Source organism: Cupressus sempervirens, chromosome 10, assembly GCF_028749045.1.
Source record: "Cupressus sempervirens isolate cs-2001-9-10 chromosome 10, ASM2874904v1, whole genome shotgun sequence".
In the NCBI taxonomy this organism is placed as follows: Eukaryota; Viridiplantae; Streptophyta; class Pinopsida; order Cupressales; family Cupressaceae; genus Cupressus; species Cupressus sempervirens.
The window spans coordinates 284,908,063-284,927,154 of NC_143127.1; the positions used below are offsets into that span (position 1 = coordinate 284,908,063).

At 35.7% G+C, this 19,092-nt stretch overlaps 1 protein-coding gene across 3 annotated transcripts in view; it reads left to right on the forward strand.

The window, feature by feature from the left end:
* The first annotated feature begins 1,545 nt into the window (after positions 1-1,545).
* The window catches only part of LOC149533763 (uncharacterized), a 147,787-nt gene continuing 130,240 nt past the window's right edge, over positions 1,546-19,092 (forward strand). The window contains exons 1-2 of one of the 3 annotated variants that reach the window (XM_089804256.1): positions 1,546-1,746; positions 1,859-2,018. In XM_089804256.1, coding sequence (XP_089660382.1) covers positions 1,947-2,018 — 72 coding nt within the window. In that variant the 5' untranslated portion in view covers positions 1,546-1,746; positions 1,859-1,946. The other 2 variants (XM_089804258.1, XM_089804255.1) reach the window with 2 other exon arrangements.

The window sequence follows — 19,092 nt, forward strand, 5'->3', positions numbered from 1 at the left end:
TTTCAACACCCTAGTCGACCCTTACTTGGGGATTGCCTTATTTTATATATATATATATATATATATATATATATATATATATATATATATATATATATATATATATATATATATATTGGTAATGTCCTTTTCCATGTCACTTCTCACGCTGACATCTATTATTATGTAGGTGACTTAATACTAGTATTTATGTTATATCATAATTTATATTTATATTATTTTACTGTGGGGTGAATATTATATTGAACTGTATTGGGAGGGGATTTTATCAGCTTTTACCATACATTTTCCAGAACATAAATTTGCACCTACAGGCCTCACTTGGAGTTTTTGAGCTATTCCTTCCTTTCTCTTCTAATTCACCAAGTATATATATTGGATTGAGTTGATGAAATTTTCTTTTTATGCTATCTATTTCTTTTCTAGCTCATAGTCTTAATGGTGTGTCTTATTGGTTTTCATGAAACTAATATCTCATTAGATAGATTGTTTGGTTTCAGGGCCCATACTATCTAATCTTATCAATTGCATTACAAATTATTGCTTGTTCGAAGTCAAGAATTTCAAATGCATGGAACATCATCATCTAACATTTAGTTTATTATTGACATCTGTTAAGTCAAATCTATTGAATGCACATTCTACACCTATATAAGATTCAAGATTGGTCATATAATGCCTCTAGTTATTTCTATGAGAATGAAGAATAATAGTATAACAAGGTGCTAGTTTTATTTACATCTTACTAATGTCTACTATGATACTAAATCCATTTTCCCAATACATTCATATTCATGATAATAAATCTACAACAACAATACAATGGAATTCTCTCTTCTATTTCTCATATGATAAGCTTGTTGCATGTTATATGAGAAATAGAAGATAGAATTCCTTAACATTTCTTAATACTAAAATCTAACATCAAAATTCGTAACATATTTCATACAATTAAATAAAACAAAATTAATCTACATACATAAAACTTAAAAAGAGCTATTTAATCACTTACCATGTCTAACATCTAGCATTTATAAATAAGATTTTTCTAAAAACAAAACTCTATTTGAAAATACTAACTATTATTTTATATTTTATAAATGCTATCTAGAGTTTGACTAAAAGTATATACTTAAACAATTAACAACTAACTAAAATTTATTAAACTTTATAAATTGAATCTAATACTAATCTTCATTATTAAAATAAAACTAAACTAATAAATTTCTTAAATTTAAGTAACCTACAATCTAAAAAACAATATAATCACTTAACTTTAAAAAAATACTAATACTTAAAACATATTAATTAAATTACTAAAAAAATTAAAACTAACTAATAATTAAAACTAAAAACTAATCTAATAAAAAAACTAACTAAAATTTAAAACTTTACTTAATACTAAAATCTAAAATGATTAAATACTAATAACTCTTACTAATACTATTTAAAAAAACTTACATAACTTCAAAAACTTAAAAAAATAAAAAACATACCACCCCACTTCCCTTTTCCCACGCCAAGACTCCCCCGCACGTGGGCACAAGTTCCAACTGTGCACTGACGATAGCCCATGGCAGGCGGTACAGGTGGTACAGCCCTAGGCATAGCGGCAAGGGTAAACAAAATAATTTACCCTTTAGCCGTTGCCACACGATACGAGACAAATTACCGAACGAGTTATATCTGTCAGCGGGAGACACGTTAGTCCCGGCGGCCTAACTAATAATTCAATAAATTCGACAGGTATTTATGGAACTAGTTTTTTATTATAGAAATCGAAGATTTATGATGTAATAATACAAAACTACAGCTCTGGACTTTTCACTGCGCGTTTCAAATTCTTATGTTCTGGTAGCAAGCAAACCTAGAATATTCTCATGCTTGTCTGATATCATTCCAACGAAAGTGAAAGTCTAATAAAGGACGAGGGGGAAGAAGAAGATATGATTGGAGTTGGAAGACCTAAGCAGTATGCAAACGTGCTAGAAAAGCCTCTCGGCAAAGGCAAGCAAGAGGTAAATATAATCAAACACATCCAGTCATGTATTTAAACTATAAATTCATCAGATTTAAACTTGATTTCACATATTTGGGTCCCGTTGATCACAGCTACAGTATTAGCAAAACCCAATCGATTATTCGGTTTCAATAAGCAAGTCCTAGCTATTGTTTGTTCCACACCCGGGGCTTAGTCTGCCCTGAAACGTGCGGGGGATTGGTCCTAGGTTCAAATCTCTTGAATTGAGATTTTATGATTATGTTATGTTTTGAAGCTTTTGGGTTTGTAATTGCATATAAATTAGGAGGAAATCGGTTAAGGATCTTGACCTTGAAAGATTTCAATTCAACGAGTCTATTATATAGTTTTCCAGTACGTTAGGATGTCTGGTTGATATGAGTTGAACAATTGTGTATGCTTTGGTATGCGTTCAAGGTATCAATCTGAGGCCCATTTGAGCTGGGAAAATCCTATTTGCAGGTATGCAGAAATCGTTCTACCTGGTTTTTAATGTTTAACATTAATATTGTTGGGGGATAATCTTCCTGCAATTCGATGGAATTCACGGGTTCCACAAATTTGATGTAATGCATGAAAATCCGCTCAATACTACCTGAAACTAAGAATTTTTAGTGTAAGGAGAAATGGTTGTTACAAATGTAAATGGCGGAGTATTTTATTGATTAAACAGAGATCAAAACGATCAATATATACAAAAGGAGATTAGAATTTCTTAAACATTCTATTCTACACTACACCTAAATATTAGAAACATTCTAATATTTACAATAAACTACAACAGTGAGCATTAAAGATTATTCTAATACCCCCCCCCCCCCATAATGCTCAATCTATTTACTACACCAATAGATCCCCTAAATTTAACAAACTTGTCAGGACCAAGGGGTTTTGTGAAAATATCTACTGGTTGCTCTGAGGTAGGAACATAGAGTAACTGAATAGATCCATCTTCTACTAACTGTTGGATATAATGGCAATGAAGCTCTATGTGCTTGGTGCATTCATGAAACACTGGGTTTTTGGCAAGTTTGAGTACTGCCTGATTGTCTGAAAACAAAGAAGTTGGACCTGCTTGAGAAATATGCATATCTGCAAGCATCTGACGGAGCCAAACTGCTTCACAAGCTGCCTTGACAACTCCTCTATATTCTGCTTCTGTAGAGGAGAGTGCATGTGCTTGTTGCTTCTTACTGGTCCAGGTAATTGCTGTAGATCCGATACTGAACACATAACCAGAAGTAGATTTCCTGTCATCAACTGAGCCGGCCCAATCAGAATCGGTGAATCCACTGAGCTGAGGAGTAGTACTCCTTGTGAAAAGAAGACCATAATTTGAAGTACCCTGTACATAGCGTAACACACGTTTTGCTGCAATCCAATGATCAGTCTTAGGGTTCGTCATGAACCGAGAGATGTAGCTGACTGCAAAACTGAGATCAGGTCTAGTAGTGGTAAGATAGATGAGACTACCTACTAGCTGCCTGAAGAGTCTTTCATCTACAGGAGGAGAATCAGATTGTGTGGACAATTTCAGACCAATCTACATAGGAGTGGAGGTAGGTTTGCAATCCTGCATTCGAAACCTGTCAAGCAAATTTCTGGCATACTTGGACTGAGACAAAAAAAATACTGTTGTCCGTCTGCCAAACCTCAATACCTAAACAATAATGAAGCAATCCAAGATCGGTTATATCAAAAGTTTTGCATAGATCCTGTTTGATATCTGAAATCAAATGTTCTGAACTCCCAGTAATGATCAGATCATCTACGTAGACAACAAGAAAAAGAATTTCATTACCAGAGTGTTTAATATACAGATTACTATCTGACGGGCTGCACTGAAATCCCTGAGTAACCAAGTACTGATCAATCTTTATGTACCAAGCCCTAGGAGCCTGTGGATACTGCTTTTGCCCAATATTTTTTGGGAACATTTCTATGTTCTAGCATAGCCCTAGCCATTTCTATGATGGTACGGTTTTGACGCTCTACAACACGGTTTTGCTGAGGAGTGTGAGGTGTGGTGAACTGACGTCTAATGCCATGAGTAGTACAAAAGGCAAAGAAAGCAGAACATAATTCCCCCCCATTATCGGTCCTAAGAGTATGGATGGAGGAACCAGACTCTTTTTCTACTAGAGCTTTAAATTGCTGAAATACAGGAAAAGCATCTGATTTTTGCTTAAGAAAATATACCCACATTTTGCGACTGAAATCATCCACAAAGAGTAAGAAGTACCTGTTCCCGGAAATAGAAGAAGTATTCATAGGACCACATACATCAGCGTGGACCAACTGTAGCACTCTAGATGCCCGCCATGATTCACCATTCTTAAATGGTGTCCTATGTTGCTTCCCTGCTTGGCAAGCTCCGCAAACGCGATGGTTCTGGGTCTGGATGTTAGATAGGCCATAGACTAAATTATCCCGAGCAAGTTGTGCTAGATATTGCATGTTCAGATGACCATATCGTTGATGCCAGAGGCTGCTGAGAGCGGATGATTCGGCGATGAAGGCATGCTCAAGAGAATCTCCTGAATCTATAAGTCTATAAATACCATGATCCTCAAGACCTATAGCAAGGATAGTGCGAGAAGCACGATCAATAATCGAACACTTATTTCCACTGAAGATGACATCTAACTAAGGAGAGTGCTTCGTAATCTGACTAACAGACAGAAGATTATGTTTCATGCCATGAACTTAACATACATTGAGAGACATGAGTTTTCTTCCTCCAGACTGAATCTGAACATTGCCTTTGCCAACAATATTGTATTCTTCACCGCCTCCAAAGATTACTGAATCAGAATAGGGAGTGAATTCAACAAACCAATCACACCTATGAGTAAAATGTCGGGAGGCACTAGAATCGATGTACTAGGCAGAAGATTTCGCATGATTTGTAGGTATGCTGGCCATAAAGGCATGATAGATAGATTCTTTCTGCTTCAAGTGTTGGGCAGCATTGGCTTGCTGTTGAATTGAGTCTGACTTCTGATACCGTTGATATAGATATTCATAATGTGTGAATATCTCAAATGGCACAAACTTCGAGGTGAGAAAATTAAAGACCCAGAAAATTTGGAGAACCCAAAAAAGAGCTCGAAAAACCTAGAAATAAAATGTCAGAATTCGGATCCACTGGCTTGAAAATTGAGGCACGGAAAACAAGACACCCATAATAAACTAATGAAGACCCATTTGAGATCTCGAGAAACCCACCAAGAATATGAGATCAGAAAATTTTTTTGAGGTTAAAAACTAGGGTTTTGAAGAAAACCCTAGTCGGCAGTTATGGAGGACGAATTAGCAGAGAAAATGGTCGATTTTAGTTGCAGAATGGGGGCTTTTTTTTAAATTATTGAGACGGCAAAGGTAACATATAAAAAAACAATGATTTTACCTTAAAACTGCAAGTTTTTTGACTGAAAAATCGTGTTTTAGGAGCTCGCGATTTGCAGTCAAACTGAGAAAATGGTGGATTTATATTTCAGACGCTCATAGTAGAGGATGAGATGCTATTTGGAGCTGAAAACAGACGTAGTTCCGATGTATTTCAAACGTATTTTAGACGCTTAGAGGAAGAGACGTGATTTGGCAGATATGAAATAAAACACAGACATTTTTCCACGAATTTGCAGACTTTTTATTCTGAAACCCTAGTGCTCTGATACCATGTTACAAATGTAAATGGCGGAGTATTTTATTGATTAAACAGAGATCAAAACGATCAATATATACAAAAGGAGATTAGAATAGAATAGAAACATTCTATTCTACACTACACCTAAGTATTAGAAACATTCTAATATTTACAATAAACTACAACAGTGAGCATTAAAGATTATTCTAATACCCCCCCATAATGCTCAATCTATTTACTACACCAATAGATGCAAATTCGATGTAATGCATGAAAATCCGCTCAATACTACCTGAAACTAAGAATTTTTAGTATAAGGAGAAATGGTTCTACAAAACGATTAGCCAAGTCTATTGGCTTCTCAATAGAAGATACAGATCTGATTGGGGTCTGATCATAGATCTGCAACAATGGTATTTGTCAGCAGCAACAATGGCTTCCCAAGCCTCTTCCAAAATCTGAAAGTTTCTTCCTTGTTTCTCTTAAAATCATTCTCCAAAAACTGAAAAAGACTCACTCCAAAACTCACTCCCAAAAATGCTACGATTCCCACTAAAGAAGCGTCCCCACATATCCTTTCTTAAATGTCCACTAAATGCTCACTACTAAGCTGTTGCGTTATTTCTAGGACCACTCACAATTGCCAAATTAGAGTCTTCCTCATAAGTATTTAGGAGAAAAATCTAATGCACACACACTAGGGAAAGTTTGAATTTCTAAAATGGGGTTCCTTCCATGTATGCCCCTGTATCAGACACTCATGGTAGAAAGAAAAATGAATTTTGTCACTTGTCAAGAGGAAAAACCAAGGCCTCTGTCTTCAGCTTCTGATAACTAAATGAGAAATCAATTGGTCTGTCAAGGCAAAATTTCCCCTATCTCCTCCTTCTGTGAAGTAGATGCTGGAATATTCAATTGTGTTCCTGTTACATCTCCCTGAAATTCACCTTCCTGTTAGATCATATGTATTAAATATGGGAGAAATATTAAGCTCATTAGGTAACTCCACTTCATAGGCATTATTAAAATTGTGCGTGCTTACAATCTGGCAAGGCCCAAATTTCTTCTTCTTTAGCTTGTTGAAGTACCAACTGGAAACCTTTCTTTCCTCAAGTAACTATAACATCAACACCATACTGAAGCTTCACATGTCTCCTCTTTAAATTAGTTTTAGACTTGTACTGAAAAATCATTTTACTAAAGGGCTTTCTTACCTTATCACATAGGCTCTTCATGTGCTTAGTAAAGTTCTCGTCCTCTGATTCTGCACTTTTCATGTCTCTTCTCTCCAACATTTCCAGATCTCTAAACATCCTTTGGGCTGCTGCCATAAATAATCTGAAATGGTTATTCACTGGTAGTTATATTGATGGAGTTGTTATATGCAAATTCAGCTTGAGTTACAAGTAAATCTCACCCCCTTGGTCTGTCTCCAAGCAAGCTTCTTAACAAGTTGCCGAAGCTCCTATTTACAACTTTTGTTTGTCCATCTGTTTGTGGATGGTAGGCTGAACAACACTTCAAATCAGTCCTTAGCTTCTTCCATTATGCCCTCCAAAAGTATCTTACAAACTTCATATCTCGATCTGAAACTATGTTTTTTGGGAGACAATGTAGTCTCATCACTTCCTTGAAAAACAAATCTGCAATATGCATAGCATCATTAGTCTTTTTAGATGGGGTACATCATAAAATGAGCCATCTTCTAAAATCTGTCTACCACCACAAATAGAATCATGACCCTTTTGTGTCCTTGGCAAACCAAAAAAAATCCATACTAATCTCTTCCCATGACGTCTCAGGTATAGGTGGTGCTTTTTTAAAACCAGTGTTTTGGCTAACACCTTTTGTCATTTGACATAACCTGCAATGTTTAACATATTTCCTTACATCTTGCTACAATTGAGGCCAATAATAACTCTGTCCAACAACTGCTATAGTCGTATCATAACCAAGATGTCCTGCAAGACGTTCACTATGTTTTTCTTTTAATCAAATGTAATCTCATAGAACTCCTAGGAATGCGTATTGATTACCTTTGAATAACATACCATCTTGGATCAAATAATCCAACCACCTTGTTCTGTCTTTTGCAATAGGCTCCTTACAAGCTTTCCATGCTTCTCTAAAATTGGAATCCCCTTATACAACTCCTTTAATTCACCGAAACCAACCAGTTCAACCTGCATTTGAATTAACACATTTTGCCTTTTACTCAAAGAATCAACAACTCTATTTGACTTCCCACTTCTATGTTTCAAAACAAATGCATAGCTTTGTAAGAACTCAACCCATTTTATATGCTTTTAATTCAACTTCCCTTGACTATTCAAATTTTGAAGTGCTTGGTGATAAATAAACAAAACAAACTCCTTAGGCAAGAGATAGCGTCTCTGTTTCTTAAGTGCTTGAACAATAGCATAAAACTCTTGATCATAAACTGAATACTTATTCTTAGCATCATTTAAATTCTTACAAAGTAGGCAACGGGTTTACCTTTTTGGCTTAAACTATCCCCAATGGTATTATCACTTTATCACAATCAACTTGAAATACCTTGCTGAAATCTAGAGTGCTAACCTAGGTTCTGTCACTTTGGCCTTCAATAAATCAAAACTCTTTGCTCCTTTAGTCCACTTGAACTCCTTCATATGTCCCTTCACTGTCTCAGTTAGTGGACATATACTGCTGAAACCAAAGTTGAAAACTCAGAATTGGTGTGATTCGGCAGCCCGAAATAGGACTTGAACTCGAAACTTGACAAAGGAAAAAACTGTAGTTTTGCAAAAAAACAAAACAAAAAGAAATCAATGCAATAAGAGAACATAACTATAAGAGACATTAGTCAAACATCAGATCATCGGTGAGTCAGTTTTTTTGGGCCACATATGATCATCGGTTCCTTGCCAGTGGTATTCGATTATTGTCAACATCATTTATCATTCCCTTCCTTATTTAATCATACGATGACATGGTGTTAAACGTTTTCCTTATACCAACAATGTGGCTTATTTGATGGTGATCATGTGCTGTGTTATTTCTGGCATTCTAACAACAGTTGGCTCCTTGCATAGTAGCTGTCGTCTTTTTGCATTCCTTTCAAAAAGGCTTTTCGATTTCGAACGAGCTTCAATTGAAGATGATGAGAAACTACCGTGTGTTGGATTTATGAGTATTGGATGATGATACACTATTTTTATGCTTCAGAATTGATATAGACGATAGTGTGCGTGAATTCTATCTAGTGTTTTCTTGAGTCTAAATTACAATGATATATTTCTGGATTGTACATGATACATAAAAAAAGAGAATTCTCCTGTATATGATTGTGTATGATCATTGAATGTGCAAAAGACATTCTTGTTGTCAGAAGTATCTGTGAGATACTTGTAGCATTTGATATTTTGTATTGGCATAGGTAAGTGATCAAACTTGATTGATTGTTAAGTGTCAACAATCAGAAGCTTGAGAAGTTCTCTTTATCTGTTTTAGTATACAGTAAAGGATCTATATTTTGTGGGCCTGGGTTTTTCACCCTCAAGTTGAGGGTTTTTCCAGGACAATTTTGTATGTCCTCTGTTCATTTGTGTTTTGAGTTTCAGTACATTGCATTTTTATGTATTCTGGTTCGAAAATTTAACATAGTCTCATAGTGGGTCTAAGGAAACAATCCAGAGTCAGATTTTTTAAGCTTCAAATTACATTTTACTCTATTCTAAGTGTGCTTGTTTCAAAATTCTACAATAGTGAATGGACTCAAAGTTGAAGATAGGCTGGATGGAGCATCCAATTTCACTTCATGTTAATATAATTTAGGGTCCTAACTGCGCTTGAAGAGAATGATCTTTTTAACTACGTGAAACCTGATGTAGCTGAACCTTTTGATGATACTGAGAAAGCGTAATGGAGAAAGAACAATATCATGGCAGGAGGATTCTAATTGATTGTTAAGGATCATCTGGTACCTGTCATATCCAAGTTGAATTCAGCTAAGGAGATGTTTGAGTGTCTTCAAAGTTTGTATGAATTCAATAACACTAGCAAAGCTCTAGCCTTGAGATGTCAAGTGTTTCATATTAAGATGGCTAACGAAGAACTTGTTGTATCTTTCTTTATAAAGACTGCAAAATTAAAGGATCAGCTAAATGGTATTGGAGAATCAATTGAGGACAAGGACCTGGTTATGTTGGCCATGAATGACCTTCCTCACTCTTGCAATCTTTCATTCAAGGAATTAGTGGAAGAGATGAACTACCCAAGTTTGATCGCTTGAGAGCTGATTGCATTCAAGAGGAATGCAGATTGGAGGCAAGAGGAAATGGGTGAAGATCTCATCTTGAAGAGGATCATGTTCTTTCTGCTCATACATCTAAAGAGAATGGAACTGGATAGAGAAAATGAAATTTCAAGAGATTTAGACATAGGGATTCTGATTCAGCTCTTGAACCAAAGAAGAAGAAGGATCTCTCCAGAATTCAATGTTTCAAATGTGGCAAGTATGGTTACTTTGCCAGAGATTGTTTAGGAAGACCAAAACATCAAGTTGCTGATGCAAATGTTGATGTAGCTTCCCCTTTTAAAGAATCTGGTGACAATTTAAAAGGATTTTGTTTCTAAAATTTTTCTTTTCTGAAAGTAAAGGTGTCATTTTTATTGTTGAATCTGCATTTGTCTTTCATTCTAAGAAGGGTTCTTCTATATAGATTTGCCAAGTTCAACTTCCTTGCTAATGTTTTGTGCTGATTGGTTTATATTCTATAGTTAAGATATTATAACTGTGGTTGAGTTGCGTGACTGGAGATTCAGTCAGCAAGATTCAAGAATTCGTTTATGTTGATTCATATGAAATTAAAGTCTGGTTTGGGTATTTTGAAGTGATCAGCAAGCTAATTGTCTATTTTTATTGGATAGTCCAAAGTCAGTCTAAAGTGAAGCTATATTACTTATGTGGAAAATGATATTTCAATATTTTGAAGAAGATTGAACAAAATCTTTTTGATGATCTCTGGTTGATTAGTGATGGGTTCAATAGTAAGAGTTGTTTAGAACTTGAATTTATTTTGCTGATAATTTCAGATCGTTGAAGTCTGTTGTTTTGACATAAACTATTTTACTCAATGTTGAGGGCATTGTATGAAGCCTAGAAACTTGGTTGCCCTAGTTAATTGCACAATCTGCTACAACAGTTCCCAGATTTCAGTTGCATACGTTGTGTTGAGTTTCCAGATCACCGCAAATGTATTTGCACTGCCATAATGTCTGGTATGTGTTTTCCAAATGGCAGTGTCCTCTTGTATTTGTATGAGGAATAAACCGAGAGAAGAGACATATCCCTTCATGAGACATGTCTATTCCAATATGATTGATATAATGGCAAACTTAATTACAGTTGTGTGTGTGTGTGTGAATGAATCATTGTAATTAAATTAATTTCTCTTAGATCTCACAGGTTTATCCTACTAAAGATACCAAAACATCAAAACTCCCTCTTAGCTAGGGAGGATAAACACAAGACACATATTACACCATTGGTAATATTAGGTATGACAAATTTAAAAGATGTCTTTGATCAGAAGATATCCACTATTTTGATATCACATTTGATATCATGAGTATTAGTCTTCTAGAATATCGACACAAGATATTCACCAAGTACTTAAAAGGTTTTGATATCACATCTGATATCATGAGTCTTGGTCTCCTAGAATAGCGACATTTGATATCCACCAAGTACTTAAAAGTTTTGATATCACATCTGATATCATGAGTATTGGTCTCCCAAAATACATGATATTGACCAATTAATATCACATATGGTATCACGAGTATTGGTCTCCTAGAATATCAACATATGATATACGCCAATTAGTAAAAAATGTTTGATCTCACATCTGATATCATGAGTATTGGCTTCCCAGAATATCAATGATATTCACCAAATACTCTTTGAGCAATGGCCTTTTAGAATATCAAGTCGTGTGATATTCGCCAAGTACTCTGTGAGTAAGGACCTTCTAGAACATCAAGAGGCGTGATATTCACCAAGTACTTTATGTAATGGCCTTCCAAAATATCATTACGCATAACATTCACCATGTACTCAAAAGTGTTTATAAGGTATGTGCACACACATTCTCATAATGCTTACCATATAAACATCCACTATGTAAAGTATAATCTATCGTGATCCGCATAGACGTTGTAAGATATCCATCATAATAGAAAATAAAGTTATTGTAAGATTGTCAACTTCTAATAACTTCTGCAAATACAAGTGATAATCATTTGGAAGTCATCACTTCCTCATGATGTACACAGGGGGTAGGCCTATTAAAATCACATAGTCACGGGGTATATCCATGAATAACAGTCCTCTTGACTACTATGATTTATTGATCACTGGAGAACTTATCTCAACATGGTTCACTCCCTAGGAATCAATATGATCAAAGATCACCAAAGGTTGACTGAATCATATCCTCTATCTGCTCCTTCTCTTTCAAGGTTGCCTCTAATAAAATGTTAGGCTCCCTTTGAATCATAATCTCCCTCTTCTTGGCAATAACATTCTCGGAGGAAAAGATCAAGGCACATAGCTCTTTTATAGTCCGTATTGAAAAACAAATAAGAGAGAGACTAATTATGCTTTAAATGTATATGCATAATAATAATCAAATCAATTCCTTAATATAGAAAGTACCTCTAGTTCCATGATTATTAAATCATTTTTATATGCATTTGATGAGATTCTTCACACACACACACACATACATACATACATACATACATACATACATACATACATACATACATATATATATATATATATATATATATATATATATATATATATATATATATATATATATATATATGTATATGGTTATTAAATATATTTACATATTTGTTCCTTTATAAACATCTATTATATTTTAATTCACAGTTATCAACAATTATATGATCGGGTGCAATCTGCATATCTTATCCCTTCATCGATGGGAGTCCAAAATAGTCGTACATTATAACCTTATCTTCCACCATGGACAATGCCACATGGACATGAATGCAATTACCTTTTTCGTGACCTGCAGTCAATGGTCCACGTCTGCTATGGTTGTTTGTGCATTCAATAATGGGAGTGTCCAATAAAGGGGTCTCTCCTTTGCAAAATGAATTTCACTTCACATATGAAATTGTCCTTGTTAGGCATGCTTAATATTTCCATGTCTTTCACGCTGATTGGCCACATTGGATTTAAGTTTGGTATTTGCATAGGTTGGTTTTTATCTTTCCTCCACTTTTCATTTGCACATTGAGAGTGCCCGATAATGGGTTGCCTTCGTAGTATATCCTCTATTTGACTTTCAATGCTAATCTCGCCACTTCTAGTGTGTTCAACCCTAGCTAAGCATGCCTTATCCATTTTGCAAGAAATGTATATTGCTTTCCACGGTGGTAGTACATATTACAAGAGAATTTCTTATAATACCAATAGGTCAAATCGTAGTTATTTGTCCTTTGAATATGGGTTTCAATTTTTATATCTCTTTGGGACCATATCTTCCCATCAATGTTTTTAAAACCCTCTTCTCTCCCAACAAGTTCTTCTTCATCTATTTGTTAATTTCTTAATTCCAGTATCTAGGTAAATAGATCAGATCTAGATTTACACAACTAGATTTATTTAATGAAATAAAGCAACGAAAAACTTAGAAAAAAAAAACACAATTCATATGCTCTTCAATTAGTTCATCATTCAAAATAACTTCAGAACTTACAAGAGTTCCCAGTACATGGGAAAATGGCTTTGAAACAAGTTACAAATAAAACAACAAACCTGAAATATACTCGGTATTGCTACCTTCTCCTTTATTGTTAACTGTTGTAAACTTCCTTCTTTCTGCCTTGCTGAAAATCAGAAATGTCTTCTTTGATTTTCTCTCTCTCTCAATGTCCTTCTTGAGAAAGATTATTTTTAAATTTAATCCTTAGCTTCCTTTTATATAGCAGTTGGGAAAAGTAGAGTCCTACTTGAAGTCTACTTCCATAAAATAGAGTCCTACTTGAAGTCTACTTCCATAATGTAGAGTCCTACTTGAACTTTTCTTTTTAGGTGACTACTTTAATTAGTTAGGTGGATAAAGTAGAGTTCTACTTGAACTCTACTTCCTCAAAGTAGAGTCCTACTTGAACACTACTCTAACTTTTACCTTTATGAGCTACAATTATCAACACTCCCTCTCAAGCGTCTCGAAAGAAAACGAACTTCCCTTTTACCAAGGGTTTGGCGAGTATGTTTGCAACTTGTTCATCCGTCAAAATATATTGAAGCTTAATTGCTCCCTTCAAGACCTTGTCTCTAATGAAATTGATATCTAATCTCAATGTGTTTTGACCTATCATGAAACATTGGATTCTTTGAGAGTTTTATGCAACTTTAATTGTCACAATAAATCATAGTAGGCTCCAAATTTTGATCAAATAAACTTGTAAGCAACTTACGAAGCCAAATTGCTTCACAACTTGCAAAACTGGCTGCCATGTACTCAGCTCCAGCTGAACTGAGTGCTACTGAGGTTTGCTTCCTGCTGAACCAGCAAATCATGGCTGACCCTAAATTGAAACAACACCTTGAAGTACTCTTCCAATCCGAATCACTCCCCGCCCAATCTGAATCAGAATACCCTTGCAACTTTACCTCATCTCCACAGAGGTATTGCAAACCATACTCCACTATGCCCTACAAATATTTGAGCAAATGCTTTGCTGCAATCTAATGAACTTGCCTTGGCTCTACCATATACTATCTCAAGGTGTTTACATCAAAACAAATGTCTGGTCGAGTGTTGATGAGATACATCAATGAGCCAATTAATTGCTTATATTTTGTAGAATCTACCAATTCCAACTTTGAAGAATCAAACTTCTTCAAGTTGGTTACCATTGGAGTAGCCATTGATCTACTGATCTCCATCTTGAATCTCTTAAGGATTTGTAGTGTATACTTCCCTTGTCCAAGAACGATCTCTCTCGATCTTTGCCAAACCTCAAGTCCTAGAAAGTAATGCATCAACCCAATGTCCATCTCAAATTTTGTTACCAAATCTGACTTGCACTCAGCGATCAACTTCTTTACCGCTGTAAGAATTAAGTCATCCACATAGAGCACCAAGATGAGGATCTCAGATCCAACAAGTATGAAGTATAGGTTGGAATTCGCCTCACTCTTGGTAAGACCCATGCTTTGCAAATAACTGTCGATCTTGGAGTACCATGCCCTCAGAGCTTGTTTGAGTCCATATAAGGCTTTCTTAAGCCTACATACATGCGACACTCTGTCATGTACCTCAAACCCCTGTGGCTGCTCTATATATACTTCTTCCTGTTACATCCCAATTTTTGACCTAGCTTGAAATATAGCCGTTGAGGTTCGCATGAAATCAGTTGGCAGTTTAATTTGATATAATCTGGCGAAATGGTAAGATAGTTGGTCGTTATGATTTCAAGTGAAGATGACATGTTAGTTGATCGTTAATTGCAAATTCATGGAATTAAGATGAAAGGTTAATTGTTATGATTATTTAAGATTAAATAATTTATAATTTAATTAAGTAGGAATTCCTTGCAGGGAGCATGTTGAAGGGGTGAAAGCATTGTCAGAAAAGAATTTGGCAGGGTATCACCATCACTGGGCAGACAAATAAAAGACCCAGCGATCTGAAAGAGAATTACATCTGCGGGATTTGCATGAGTTATTTAGTAATTTAATTAAAATAATCGAGTTTAAATATAAAACGTATCTTAAAGGATTTTAATTTATCTTTTGTTATATTATTTTTAATAAATATTTAAGTGCGTGCTTTTAAATATGAAATGATTTGGCATTATTATAATTTAATAATTAATAAAGTAATGTTGCCTATAAGACTTTAATAATGTTCGAAGTATAATAACATTTCAATTATTATAATTCCCGAATTATAACTTTCCAACTCTTTGCTTTTCGATTTAATATTCCTTTTTAATGATAATACTTGGCGAGGAGATCGATTTAATTGTTTGATAATTTGAATTGTGTAATTATCTTTTTTTTTCAAACTTTATTTCCCTTTTAAAAGTATTTGATTTGAGTGGAATTCGTATAGTTTCTTGTAACGGTGAGAAGCCTTAGAGTCGGGCACTTTATTATTAATTTATTAGACTTCCATAGTCGTTTCAAGAGGAGATCTTTTTCTTCAGTCTTTCAAACCATTACCGCCAGACCAAGATAACATAACTCAGCGATTAATTTCATGTTCATCGAATTTCCTTATCATGCTGTGGGTAACAGTTTAGGAACGGAAGGTGAATAGGAGCTACTAGCAGCAGAGAATAGCGGTTATGCAAGGATTCGGCACCTCTTCACAGGGCACGATAATGGTACGCTCATGTCCAGTCCGAAGAATATATTACAGTCCAACAGTGAATTCCATAATTGATATACAAATGTTGATTCATATTGCACATGATTACCGTGAGAGTTCACACCATGCCATCGATTCATTATCAACACAAACTGCGACTTTTAGCAGACAAAGGATCAACCACAACAATTGGGTATAGGAGCTAAATGGGGGCATCATACCAATGCTAAGCCACATTTAGCGACTCGTATACCTAAGGACTGAGAATATCGCATACTTGTCATTACTGTAGTGACTGGGGTATATAAAGATCTCGGTAGCTATTAAAATGTGGCAACACAATAGTCATAGGTATTATTCATCACGAACCAAACATATAGACAACTAAAACTTACAAGTATCGAATGAAGTCTGCGAGCTATATGAGGTAGGGATTTAGAAGATGTCGTGTATACAGAGCAACTGAAATAGCCCATGAGGAAATGATCAAATGCGTGATTAAGTGTTGAAGGCACATATAAAGTCTCCATCAAGCTATATAGAATATAGGCAGAGTTGTGAATGTATAGTCAAGAGTGTTATATATCATGATGCCCAGTGGATGGTAAGATATTCCCTGTCAATTCCGGGTTGGGAGGGCCTTTCTTATTGGAGATCGTGTGGGGACATATTGTGGTCCGAGGTTGGGTGGTAAAGCCCCTGACAATGTTTCACCTCTCAAGATGTCGGACATGCGTCAGAGAGAGATAAGCTATGCATTCAATTGTTTATCAAAAACATGTATTATCATTTTTGTTTATGAGAAGGTAAGATTTAATTGAAGTATTTCATTTTTATCATCATTTTACTTTCATATAAATGAATATTGAATATAAGTATTTATCTAATCTTGAGAAACTGTCAGAGATAAGCAATCGAAGGAAAAGAAATCCAAGACCCTAATTGATTGTGTGACAGCTGGAATCTTAATTGTTACAGTGGTATTGGATGCCCTAACTGAATCTGTGGTATCAAAAGCCCTAGTTGAATCCATGGTCACAGAAGCCCTAAATTGAATCTGTCATCGCGAAAACCCTAGATAGAAATCCGTCGTCGCGGATGCCCTAATTGAATTCTGTGGTCGCGGAAGCCCTAAGTGGTAAAGCAGTACCAGAAGCCCTAAATAAACCAATGGTAATTGATGCCCTAATTGGTAAGATGATATGTGATGCCCTAAATTAAGTTATATTGGTATTTAGTGGTATTCATCAAATGATTTTTGAGATAGCAATCGATTTGAGAAATTGTTACAGTGTATTTGTGGACTAACCCGGGTGGTTGCAGAAGCATACTTAGATGATTTTCAGTCTCAGTTTTTTTTTGAGGTGTGTGATTTCAATTTCTGAAGTAATTTCTCTAAAAGGTATTTGAAGTATTTAGTTAAGAAATTTTTAACTGACTTTATTGGTAATCTTCTTCACATGAACATGAATGATGTAAATGCCGTCTTATGAAATCGAAGTTATAACTGTATTCTATGCTTATGTTAGATGTTAATTTAGACCTGGAAAAATTGGATTTTACACTTTTTGTCTTCACATCCATTTGGTGAATCCTCCACCCTAACTCTGAAGCAATGGATATAATAGCTTGAATAGAAGAATATCTAGCAACAGGAGAAAAATCTCTTCATAGTCTACTCCCTCTTTCTGAGAGAATCCTCTGGCCACAAATTTTGCTTTATACTTCTCCACATTACCATTTGCCACAAGTTTGATTTTGAACAACCATCTAGAAGTCACTATTGACTTTGCCTTTGGTCTTTGCACACATTCCCAAACATCATTCTCCATGATGGAGTTATGCCCTCAAAGCTAGAAGGCATTAAGTGACACTCCGCTGATGAAGCTAGCACATGAGATCATGGGATTGTACAAAGAGGTTTACTATGCTCGGCAGCGCGCGGAGTTGGATAGGGCAGCAGACAGTGTTGCAGCTCAGAGATCCCTATCGGTTGAGAAAGAAGCAAGAGAAAAGTTAGCCGCCAACTTGGCCGACCAGCAGGTAGCATGGGCAGCAAAGCGGGCAGCACTATTGAAGGATATGGCAGCAGTTGTACAGGATAAGGACGCGGCTATCCGGGATAAAGATGCGGCGGAGCATGAGTTGCAGTTGGCTAGGAGACAGGCTATGGATGCCGCGCTTCTACTGAAGGAGGCCGTAGAGGTTAATTCACAGATTCAAACAGATCTGCGCATCCGGACAGACCAGGTGTATGAGTTACGTCGTCAGCAACACTCTTCTGGGACACCTCCTTCTCTCTAGTATTTCTTTTATTGTTTGTGGGTTGTCTCCTAATTTTGTTAGTCGTCAGGAGACGACTTTTCTTTTTGGAGGGGATGATGTCGGTAGAAATTGTGTATCAGCCAACGAGTCCCTTCGGAAAGGTTCTTGTTATGTAGCCGACAGGTCCCTTCGAGAAAGTTCTTGTATGTAGCCGACGGGTCCCTTCGGGAAGGTTCTTGTTATGTAGTCGACGGACCCCTTCGGGAAGGTTCTTCAGAAAGTATTTATACACCCTTTGGATTATTGTAAATCATAAAAAAAAAAGCATAATGTACTGTTTGGCATATGCGAATAATAATAAGAAGACTTCTGCTGTTCGTGTTCGTGTTCATTATCTGTGTGCAATTCTTAATTAACCTATGCAGTAAACATAACTTTCTAAGCCAAACTGCTTCTTGAGAAGCCATTGCAGCTACAATGTATTCAACTTCTGCGGAACTTTGTGCTACTGATGACTGTTTTCTACATATCCATGATATCATTGTTGAGCCTAAACTGAAAGAGCATCCTGAAGTGTTTTTCCTATCATTAACACTTCCACCCCAATCTGAGTCTGTGAATCCATGTAAGTTTAAGTCAACTTTCTTATACTTAAGCCCAAGGTTAAGAGTGCCTTGTAAGTATCTCATAATGTGTTTGACTGCAACCAAGTGAATCTCCTTTGGCTCACACATAAACTGACTTAAGGCATTAAC